A 12,434-nucleotide genomic window follows, 5' to 3' on the forward strand; every position below is an offset into this window, starting at 1 on the left:
GTGTAGTACCAACATCCCCATTAAAATCAGGGAGCCATTTCAATGTTGGCACCTCTAACTTTATACTCAATACGTTAGCATTATAGAGCATTTCAAGTAATTTGGTGCTTTCTCATCAGTGTTATTTGGTAAAGCCTTGGTGAGAGGAGTATCTTTGGGATTCCCATGGTTATAAAGAGTAACTATAAACCCACTCCAAATTTCCTATCTGCTTAAACCTTTGGAGTCCTTTCTCTCCCTTATGCTGAAGAAGTTTGGCACCTTAATGTCATTTGATATAACTCATTTTTGTGTCCAAGTTTCAGTCAATCGAATGAGCAAACAAAGTCACTATTTTTTTAGACAGGGTCTCACTCTGTTGCCCAGGCTGGAGGGCAGTAGTGTCATCATGGCTCACTGCAGCCTCAACTTCCTGGGCTTAAGTGATCCTCTCACCTCAGCCTGCTGAGTAGCTGGGATTACAGGCATGTGCCACCATGCCCAGCTATTTGTTTTTTTTATTGCGTGTAGAGACAAGGTTTCAATATGTTGCCCAGGCTGGTCTTAGAACTCCTGGGCTCCAGTGATCCACCTGCCTCAGCCTCCCAAAATGCTGGGATTACAAGCATGAGCCACTGCACCTGGCCCAAAGTCACTCTTAGATGTTCAAATTAACACGTTAAATCATAAATTCCAATAAGTACATTCATATTAATAAATTCTGTTTAACATTACAGTTAACCATGAACAACATGGTTTTGAACTGTGTTGGTCTACTTGTATGCCGATCCTTTTAAATAAATATGTTGGAAAATTTTCTGGAAATTTGCCAGAATTTGAAAAAACATGCAGATGAGGTGAGCCACATAGCTTAGAAATATTGAAAAAGTTAGGCACATCGTGAAAACATATATGTAGATACTATTATTTTATCTTTACTACCATAAAGTATATATAACTTTATTATAAAGTTAAAATTTATGAAAACACACACACAAACACTTATAAACCATACATAGCATCATTTGCAGTAGAGAGAAAGGTAACCAAATGTAAAGATGCAGTATTCAATCATAACTGCATAAAATTAACTGTAGTGCATACTCTACTGCTGTAATAATTTCATAGCCACTGCCTTTTGGTATTACAGTAAGTTTATTTATTTATTTATTTATTTTACTTGAGACAGATTCTTGCTCTGTCGCCAAGGCTGGAGTGCAGTGGTGTGATCTGAGCTCATTGTAGTCTCTGCCTCCCAGGTTCAAGTGCCTCTCCTGTTTCAGACTCCCTAGTAACTGTGATTACAAGCACCCGCCACCACACCCAGCTAATTTTTGTAGTTTTAGTAGAGGTGAGGTTCACCATGTTGGCCAGACTGGTCTCGAACTCCTGACCTCAAGTGATCCACCTGCCTCAGCCTGCAGTGAGTTCAAATGTTCCAAATATCCACTTAAAATGCCATGTGACACTTATCTTCTTTGCATGAGCAGTCTCCTCTCGCCAGTAAATTTTGTGTTGAAGTAAAAAGAGATCTGTGGGTCTCAAGTATTTTTCACTGTGTTTAGTGCAATGCCATAAACCTTATATAACAGCATGGGACCCATACAAAGTGGCCATTAGTGATGTCGGAAATGCTGCCAAGAAACAAAGAAAAATTATGATATTACAATAAAAAGTTGAATTGCTTCATAGGTACCACAGATGAGGTCTACAACTATGGTTGCTCGACATTTCAAGGTAAATGAATCCAACATGAGCACCATTATTAAAAAAAAGAAAAGCAAATTCATGAAGCTGTTGCTGCAGCTATGCTAGCAGGCATAAAAACCATGCACTTTTTGTGAAATACATTTTTATTCATATTGAAAATGCAGCTTTTATGTTAGTGTAGGATTGCTGTAAGAAAGCCAGACCTATAGACTCCAATATGACTCAAGAAAAAGAGAAGTCATGATACAACAATTTAAACCAGAAGGAAAGTGAAGAATTTAAAGTTAGAGAATTTAAAGCTAGCAAAGTAGCTAGCTACTAGGGAAGCTGAGGTGGAAGGATTTCTTGAGCCCAGGAGTTTGAGGCTGTAGTGAGTTATGATTGCACCTCTGCACTCCAGCCTGGGAAACAAAGAAAGACCCAATCTCTAAAAAAATAATGCCAGTGAAAGGTGGTTTGTTAATTTTAGGAAGAGGTTTAGCCTTAAAAATGTCAAGAAAACAGGAGATACAGTTTCTGCTGACCAAGAGACAGCAGGTGAGTTCCCAGATGCCGTTAAGAAAATCAGATTTTGGAAGACTGAGGCAGGAGGATCACTTGATGCCAGGAGTTTGAGATCAGCCTGGGCAACATAGCAAGACCTTGTCTCTATTTAAAAGAAAGAAAGAAAAACATTGAGAAAGCAGGATATCTGCTGAACAGGTTTTGAATGCAGGTGAAAGTGCCCTATTCTGGAAAAAAAAAAGTCACAAAGGACACTTATTAGTAAGGAAAATAAGTGAGCACGGATTTAAGGCAGGAACGGATAGGCTGACTCTACTGTTTTGTGGAAATGCAGTTGAGTTTATTGTCAGAACTGTCCTTATCTGTGAAGCTTCTAATCCCCCAGCCTCGAAGGGAAAAGGTAAATACCAGCTGCCAGTCATTTGGTTGTATAAAAAGAAGGTCCGGACAACAAGAACTCTTTTTCTAGATGGAATCCCTTGATGCTTTCTGCCTGAAATCAAGAAGTAACTTGGTAACAAGGAACTGCCTTTTAAGGTTCTTTTGATGTTGGGCGAATGCCCCTGGCCATCCAGAACCACATGAGTTCAACACCAAAGATGTTGAAGTAGTTTACTTGCCCCCAGACACCATGTCTGTAATTCAGCCTCTAGACTAGGGGGTCACAAGGCCCTTTAAGGCTCATTGTACACAGTACTCTATGGACAGGATTGTCAACTATGGAAGAGAACCCTGATAGAGAGGGAAGTCTGGAAGGATTGCACTATTGAAGATGCCATCATTGTTTTTGTTTGTTTGTTTGTTTTTCTTTTTGTCATTTTTAGTTTATTTGTGTGGCAAGTGACAGGCATGAAGATGCCATCATTATTACAAAGCCCTGAAAGCCATCAAGCCCAAAACAACGAATTCCTGCTGGAGAGTACCGTGTCCCAATGTTAGCATGACTTTACAACAAAGCCTATCAAGGAAATCATGATAAAGATTGTGGATATGGTTTTAAAAAAAAGTGGGGAGTACAGGGTTTCAAGATATGAATCTTGGAGAAATTCAAGAGCGAATAGACACCACACCAGAGGAGGAATTACCATAGGACAGCTTGATGGAGATGAGTACTTTCAAACCAGTGTCAAACGATGAGGAAGAAAACAGAAAAAGCAGTACTAGAAAACAAATGGACCTTAGACAATCTGGCAGAAGGATTCCAAACGTTCAAGACTGCTTTTGACTTATTTTACAATATGGACCTTTCTATATGATACAGGCACTGAAACTAACGTGAACAGCAAGGATTGGCACCATATAGAAATATTTTTAGGGAAATGAAAAGGCAAAAAAGTCAAATTACAGTGTATTTCTGTAAATTACACTGAATGTGCCTGCCTCTTCTGCCTCCTCTTCCACTTTCTTCACCTCTTCCAGCTCTGCCACCCCTGAGATAACAAGACCAATTCCTCCGCTTCTCCTCCTCCTCAGCCTACTCAACATGAAGACAATGAGGATGAAAAGCTTTGTGATGATCCACTTCTACTTAATGAATAGTAAATGTATTTTCTCTACCTTATGATATTCTTAATAAAATTTTATTTTCTCTAGCTTACTTTATTGCAAGAGTGCCATACATGATACACATACAAAATATGTGTTAAACAACTGCTTATGTTGTTGATAAGGCTTCTGGTTAACAGTAGGCTATTAGTAATTTGGTGGGGAGTCAAAAAATCATAATGCAGATTTTCAACTGTGTGGAGGGTCAGTGCCCCTAACCCTCATGTTGTTCTGAAGTTTGGGGCACTGACTAGTATAACTCCCTACAAATACTTTCCTGCATATATTCCTAAGGTTTCTGCCAATTTAAGTTGGCGAAGTCTTGCCATTCTTTCAGTATAGCAGTCCCCAGGTCAGTCCCTACAGTTAACGCCAGCTCACCATGGCGTGCTGGGATCCAACTGTAGTTACAGGATTGGAGACAATGAGAAGTGGTGGTGGTATAGAGGTGGGCCTTGAGAACAACATGCAGCCCCTTACACGGTAAGGACCTTGGGTGAAATCAATATAGAATCTTTAAACCTAATCTCTTTAGACAGGAGAGGAGGGATTGCTTGTGCTGGCAAGAGAGGCACTGTGTCCAGGGGGTTCAACATTATTAGAGTCCTCTCAGATGTCTGCATTCCCAATTCTCAGGTTTCCACACATTCCCAAAGCCCTGTTTTTCACATAAGAGACCTGGCAAGCCTGTGAAATCAATTAGTGCTGTACTTCTGCAATCCACTTGATATTTGTGATTTGGTTTTTTGATATATTGGTCTTCTGACTACAAGAGAGAAATTATTTTAGGACACTCATAGAAGGTCTCTGGTTCTCAGACAATGCCTTGTTCCAGTAATTAAATCCCCAAGTTGGACATTTTCTTCTAAGCTCAGTAACATGGTCAGATGTGGCTAGCCCACCTCACAATCCTTGTAGTCCTCAATTTCATTATAACACTTTTTATACCACTCACGTGGTCTTCTAAAGCACTTCATTACCAGAAACTATAAGTAGTTTAAAAGTATAAACTTTTAAAAGTACAAACTTAATTCTTTTGCCATGGATTGCTAGAACTAGTGACAAGATTATATCGCCTTCAAAGCTAGCCGGGTCAGATAACCAATTCAAATGCCCAACTTTGAGTTTCTCATCACTGTAGTCACTTCTAGAGCCAAATACTTTGCCAGAGTTAATTCAAGAGGGAACAGCTTTCACTTTATATATGTTAAGCTGGGTGATTTTTGGATTTTTTGTTTTGTTTTGTTTTGTTTTGTTTTGTTTTGAGACAGGGTCTGGCTCTGTCACTCAGGCTGGAGTGTGGTGGCATGATCTCAGCTCACTGCAACCTCTGCCTGCTGGGCTCAAGCCATCCTCCTACCTCAGCCTCCCAAGTAGCTGGACTACAGGTACACACCACCACGCCTGGCAGATTTTTGTATTTTTTTTTGTAAATATAGGGTTTTGCCATATTGCCCAGGCTGGTCTCAGACTCCTGAACTCAAGTGATATGCCTGCCTTGGCCTCCCAAAATCTTGGGATTATGGGTGTGAGCTACCATGCCCAGCCTTGTAAGATTTTTAATAAAGGGAATTAGATACTTACAAAATTATTGGGAAGGCTGGGGAAGCAAAAGGCAAGGGAAATAGCTGCTGACTTTCAGAAAATCTGGAAGTACAGGAATCTCATGAAGCTACTATGATCTCAGAAGCAGGCGTGACTTTCAGCTTTTTTTTTTTTTTAAGCAGAGAGACTTTGCCAATTTACATTTCTTCAACATTATACCTTTGTCAGGTCAGAATTCTCATTACTTTTCAATATTTTTCAGCATGTCAACAGCAACCAGGAATTATTAGAGAAGCTGTCTAAGCTACAGCAAGAGAAAGAAGCTCTACATGAAGAATATGTGCGATTATTGAAGTTGCTTAATGTCCATGTGAGGTAAACAAAGACAAGTTCTCTTTGGAAGAAAACTATGTAGAGTAGTTACTTCTTGCTGAGCCAGCTCTAGGGCTAAATAGTGGGCTGCTCACTGAAGCACCCTTTCAAGAGGGTCATCAAAAAATCCCTGTGTTTCCAAAATTTCTATTCATAGGTCTTTTCCTAGGGAGATGTGGGGCCTAATTTCTTCTCAAGAGAGGGAGGGAGAAGGGGATTACCATTCATTGAGCTTTGATGGTATTGAACTTGTTTTTCCTCAAATACACCCTTCTCACTTGTCTTCACACTTTTTTTCACCTCACATACTTTCCTCAGCCTGAACCACCCTCTCCTCATTTAAAGAGCTTTTTCATTGTTTTATTTCAGAGAATTGACACAGAATATTACTAATATGTATATTATATAGATGTTGTATATAATGATAGATGATATCTATTACAGATATGATACATGCTCTCTCTCTTTCTATACCTAAATACATATATGTATATCAGGCAAATACCATTGTCCAAAGGTAAAATGACATTTGGTTGTTAGGCAGTTAAATTTTTTTTCATTTCACATATAATGAAACAACATTGCAAAAAAAAAAAAAAAATTCTTTTTTGAAATAGGATCTCACTCTGTCACCCAGGCTTGAGGGTAGTGGCACAATCACAACTCACTGCAGCCTTAATGTCCTGGGCTCAAGTGATCCTCCCACCTCAGTCTCCTGAGTAGATGGGACTACGGTCACATGCAGTCAGACCCAGCTAACTTTTAAATTTTTTAATAGAAATGAGTGGGTCTCACCATGTTGGCCAGGCTGGTCTCAAACTCCTGGCCTCAAGTGATCTTCCTTCCTTGGCCTCCCATTATAAGTGTAAGCCACTGTGCCCAGTGCAAATTTTTTTTTCATAATTATTTATGGCACATCTCTCTGCTGTGATCAGTGTAAAATTTTTGAATGAAACAAAACTTATGCAGACATTCTCCCAAGTTCACTCCTAGTGTCTTGTCAATAAACAAAATTTTATGCTTTTATTATAGCTTTTGTAAAAGTTTTATACCATCTTTCTTTCAATATTATCTGATAAGCATTGTGCTTTGTTGCTGTAGTTTCCAAATTTGCTATTTTCATAAAACAATATTTCATGAAGTTGATACACCTTTCCACTAACAGCAGCAGTTAAACAGGGTACAACAGTTAACAGACTAAAAGAACCCAAAATTACAGTGCTAATAAATGTATACCTTATTTCAGGAATAGGGTGTAATATAGAAACAGCATTAGAGGAAGAATATGCATTAGAGCCCATGGGTGTTTCACAGCAAGGGGTCCAGAGAAGTCAGGCAGGAGCTGGAATGTTGTTCCTCCTGTAAGGGCTGTGGCTGAATGTACTTCCTCTCTGAGATCAGGAAACACTCATGTGTGCATTGACCACCTCACAACCAGGGAGCCCAAAATAGAGTCTCAGCTGAGATTTTGTTAAATACTTTTTATATTCTGTTGTTCACATAAGCATATTCCTGTTATGTAACCTGGTTCAAGAGCAGAGACTTCTTAGGGGTCTCACTGAAACCTGGTGCAAATCATCATTGTCATTGTTATCAATAAACAATGCTGATAAACTGGTACAAACTGCCATGGTTTGTACTACTTGGACCTGAGTGAGGTTATGAAGCCACACTATTTTAATCGTTATATTTCCCTCTGTAATATGCTTGACCAGCAGTCAGTGCCAAACAGGCACTTTAGCAAAATAGTTTAAGTTAATCCTAGACCTGCTGGAATTAAATCTCTCAACAGAATCCTAATTTGGTTAAGAATTACTGCTCTAACGGTTGAATATTTTTATTCAAAACAATGCTGAAAAATCATTTTGGTATATATATTTTTCATTTTTAAATTTATTTTTATAGAACTAGAGATCTTAAAATGTATTGACAAACATTCTGAAGTATCCTACCATAACCAGAAAGGAGTCCTGAACCCAGACCTTAGTGGAGGGCTGCAAGAGAGCATTCAGGGCTAGTCTAAAGAGTAAAGTAAAAGCAAGCTTATTAAGAAAGTAAAGAAATAAAATAATGTCTACTCCATAGACAGAGCTGCCCCGAGGGCTGCTGGGTGGCTATTTTTATGATTATTTCTTGATTATAAGTATTCTTGTTTTGAATATAAATTCTTGAATGTAAATATTATTAATTATAAAAAATTCTTGTTTTCTGGGAAGGAGGCAGGAATATCACAGAACTGAGGGTTCCTCTTTTTTTTAGTTTATATGGGATAACTTCAAGATGTTGCCATGGCATTAGTAAACTGTCATGGTGCTGGTGGAAGTGTCTTTTATCATGCTAATACATTATAGTTAGCATATAATGAAGAGTGAAGAGGAAAGGAGGTCACTTTCATTGCCATCTTGGTTTTGGTGGGTTTTGGCTAGCTTTTTTACTGCATCCTGTTTTATCACTGGGATCTTTGTGACCTGTATCTTGTGCCAACTTACTGTCTCATCCTGTGACAAAGAATGCCTAACCTCGTGGGAATGCAGCCCAGCAGGTCTCATCCTCATTTTACCCAGCCTTTATTCAAGATAGAATTGCTCTGGTTCAAATGCCTCTGACACTACTAAATTTTTCTGCCATCATTATATAAGAGTAGCAATTTTACCACATCCTCATTAACACTGAGTTCTACTATTGATGGGGGAGAGGGGTTCTGATGACATTTTCTCCAATATTCTTTGTTTAATTGAGATATAATTTGCATGTAACAAATGCAAAGATTTTTAAATGTACTATTGGGTAAGTTTTGACAAATGTTTGTGCCCATGTTACCACACCCCAATCAAGATACAGAACAGGGCCAGGTGCAGTGGCTTACGCCTGTACTCCCAGCACTTTGGGAGGCTGAGGCGAGCAGATTGCTTAAGCTCAGGAGTTCAAGACTAGCCCAGGCAACATGGTAAAACCCTGTCTCTACCAAAAATACAAAAATTGGCCAGGCATGGTGGTGTGCATCTGTGGTCCCAGATACTTGGGAGGCTGAGGCAGGAGGACCACTTGAGCCCAGGAGGCAGAGATTGCAGTGAGCCACTGAGCCAAGATCGTGCCACTGCACTCCAGCCTGAATGACAGAGTAAGATTCCATCTCAAAAAAAAAAGAAAGAAAAAAATACAGAACATTTCCACTGTCCCTTAAAGTTCTCTATGACCTATTTGCAGTTGATCTGTACTTACTGCTTCTCCCTCCCTCCAGGTAGCCACTGTTCTGATTTCTGCTGTCCTAGAATTTCATCTAAATGAAATTATGCTATGTGTAATTGTAACCATAATAGGTTTGTTGCCCAATGTACACAGCAAGTCAACACACTAAGACATTGGGTTGCAGCAGAGAAAGAGGTTTAATCATAGAGTCAACAAATGAGGAGATGGGAGGAAACCTCAAATTCATCTCCTTGAGGAACTTAGATTTAGGGTTTTTAAGAGTTTTTAGATTGCACCAAAAAGTGGAGATGGTTGGTAGGTCAAAGAGTCCAGGGTGAAGTCATGGGACAGGGAGATGAAGAAGCTATATTCTCATGCTGATTCTGTTCCTTCTTGGGGCTCTTCAAACTGGTTGCTGGAATTTGTATCTAAAAAACCTCTTAAGCAATTCCTTTTTTTTTTTTTTTTTGAGGCAGGATCCCACTCTTTTCCCCAGACTGGAGTACAGTGGCACAATCTTGGCTCACCGCAACCTCCGCCTCCCAGGCTCAAATGATTCTTCTGGCCCAGCCTCCTGAGTAGCTGGGATTATAGGCATGTGCCACTACTGCCCGGCTAATTTTTGTATTTTTAGTAGAGACAGGGTTTCACCATGTTGGCTAGGCTGCCTGGTCTTGAACTCCTGACCTCAAATGATCCACCTGCCTCGGCCTCCCAAAATGCTGGGATTACAGGCATGAGCCAGCTCACCTGGCCAAGCAATTCTTAAACAAAAACTTATAATTCTAATGTTAGCGGTCCTGTCTATAGGAAAAATGGAGAAGCAGATGATCAGTATCTAATGCTGTGTGACTTTTAGCAATGAGGAAGTGGACCAAAGTGAAGCCTGATTAATGTTTTATTATCATTATAATTCTATCCAGAACCCAGTATATACTTCCTGTCAACCCTTTTGGGGCAGTTTCATACTCTTTTGTGTCTGACTTCTTTTGTTCTACACAATATATTATTTTAAAATGCACTTATAGACAGAAATTACTTGTCATTTGTTTTGAATTTCTTTAATGGCTAGTGAGGCTGAATGTTTTTCCATGTTATTTGTGCACAGTCTTTTAGGGCAGCGAATTCTGACCCCGGCTGCCTGGGCTCCAACATAGATGAATAAAATAAAAACCTGTGGGCATAGGGCCTGTAGATCAATACTTTTCTAAAAGCATCCTCGTGTGATTCTAATGTGCATCCGAGGTTGAAAACTATATTCAGGAAAGAAAATGGAAGGAATTATTGAAACTCTACATTTTTTTTTTCATTTTCCTGACCCCTGTCCTGACTTTCACACACAATGCTTATTTTTTACATTTTCTCTACCACTTTTCCAGAGGAACAATTCCCTTGCTTTTTTCACATCAAAGTATAGACAACCTGATTTTACTTAAAGACAAGCTAAAAGTTGTTCCTAAATTTTAGAACATAAATATTGTGTCACCTCATAATATTTATAGTTAACAAAGCCAAAAATAAACATGGAAAATCTACGTGTTCTTCAGACAAGGTAGCCAGCAGGGCTTCAGACCAAACCAATAGTTGTGACAAATAGCCAGCAATGAGAAGGGAAGGCTCTAAGTTCTCACCAGGTGTACTGCGTCAACATGCTTTTCAAACCATGTGTAATACTACAGAGAGTACCCTAAATATCAAATAACAGGAGACTAATTAGGTGAAGTATAACACATTCACTTAATAGGACGTAATACAGCTGTGAAGGATGATGGCTGTGAATATTAGATAACAACGTGGGTAAATGCTTTTAATGTAATAAGTGAAAAGAGCATATGATAAACATCTTGATGTACATAATGTTTAAACAAAAGATGCTTATAAAAGGATTAGAAGGAAATACAATATCATAGTACTCATCATATTGGGAGTTGGGGATTTTCCCAAATTTTCTGTGATTAATTCTTTTAAAGAATAAACTGTCTGGGCATGGTGGATTTCATGATCACATCTGTAATCCTAGCACTTTCAGAGGCCAGGGCAGGAGGATCACTTGAATCCAGGAGTTCAAGACCAGCCTAGGGAACATAGTGAGATCTCAGATCTACCAAAAAAAAAATTTTTTTAAGGAATAAATTTATTTTTATTTTTTATTTTTTATTTTTTTGAGACAGAGTTTCGCTCTTGATACCCAGGCTGGAGTGCAATGGCGCGATCTCGGCTCACCGCAACCTCCGCCTCCTGGGTTCAGGCAATTCTCCTGCCTCAGCCTCCTGAGTAGCTGGGATTACAGGCACGCGCCACCGTGCCCAGCTAATTTTTTGTATTAGTAGAGACGGGGTTTCACCATGTTGACCAGGATGGTCTCGATCTCTTGACCTCGTGATCCACCCGCCTCGGCCTCCCAAAGTGCTGGGATTACAGGCTTGAGCCACCGCGCCCGGCCGGAATAAATTTATTTTTTTAATAACCCAAATGGCAGGGTAAGAGAGCAGCTGTCTGGCATGGGAAGTTAGAGACTTGGGAGAAGTGAAAGAAATTCCAGGAGGGTGACACCCAATGGGTTCTATTTGCCCACTGCCTAGACAGAGCTGATTTACCAAGACAGGGAAATTGCAAGACAGAAAGAGGTTAATTCATACACAGTCAGCTGTATGGGAGACCAGAGTATTATTACTCAAATCCATCTCCCAGAAAATTTGATGATTGGTGTTTTTAAGGATAATTTGGTGGGTAGGGGATTAGAAGTGGGGAGTGTTGATTGAGCAGGTCAAAGATTAAATCACAGAGAGTTGAAGCTGTCCTCTGGCACTGAGTCAGTTCCTGGGTAGGAGCCACAAGACCACATGAGCCAGTTTATCGATCTAGGTGGCATCAGCTGGTGCACATTAACACAGGGTCTGCAAAATATCTCAAGCGCTGATCTCAGGTTTACAACACTGACTCCTTAACCTTAATTTCTAATCTTGTGGCTAATTTGTTAGTCTGGCAAAGGCAGTCTAGTCCCCAGGCTAGAAGGGGGTTTATTTTGGAAAAGGGCTGTTATCAAGTTTGTTTCAAAGTTAAACTATAAACTAAGTTTCTCCCAAAGTTTTTTTATTTTTTTATTTTTTTGAGACGGAGTTTCGCTCTTGATACCCAGGCTGGAGTGCAATGGCGTGATCTCGGCTCACCGCAACCTCCGCCTCCTGGGTTCAGGCAATTCTCCTGCCTCAGCCTCCCGAGTAGCTGGGATTACAGGCACGCGCCACCGTGCCCAGCTAATTTTTTGTATTAGTAGAGACGGGGTTTCACCATGTTGACCAGGATGGTCTCGATCTCTTGACCTCGTGATCCACCCGCCTCGGCCTCCCAAAGTGCTGGGATTACAGGCTTGAGCCACCGCGCCCGGCCTCTCCCAAAGTTAGTTGGGCCTACGCCTACGAATGAACAAGGACGGCTTGGAGGTTAGAAGCAAGATGGAGTTGGTTAGGTCAGGTCTCTTTCACTATCATAATTTCCTCGGTTATAATTTTTGCAAAAACAGTTTCAGAAGTACATGTTGTATTATAAATGATGTCAAAACATCAGAGCAACTGTGAACAGCACACCAT

The 12,434-nt window shown here is 40.0% G+C and overlaps 1 protein-coding gene across 11 annotated transcripts in view; it reads left to right on the forward strand.

Moving 5' to 3' along the window:
- LOC105705093 (phosphopantothenate--cysteine ligase) overlaps nucleotides 1–12,434 on the forward strand; it is a 195,370-nt gene that overhangs the window by 150,226 nt on the left and 32,710 nt on the right. For all 11 annotated transcript variants that reach the window (XM_012434724.2, XM_064372246.1, XM_064372247.1 and 8 more), the window contains one exon: nucleotides 5,546–5,658. In XM_012434724.2, coding sequence (XP_012290147.2) covers nucleotides 5,546–5,658 — 113 coding nt within the window. The remainder of the gene's footprint in view (nucleotides 1–5,545; nucleotides 5,659–12,434) is intronic.

Source organism: Aotus nancymaae, unplaced genomic scaffold, assembly GCF_030222135.1.
Source record: "Aotus nancymaae isolate 86718 unplaced genomic scaffold, 86718_ANA_hifiasm-v0.15.2.pri h1tg000007l, whole genome shotgun sequence".
In the NCBI taxonomy this organism is placed as follows: domain Eukaryota; kingdom Metazoa; phylum Chordata; class Mammalia; order Primates; family Aotidae; genus Aotus; species Aotus nancymaae.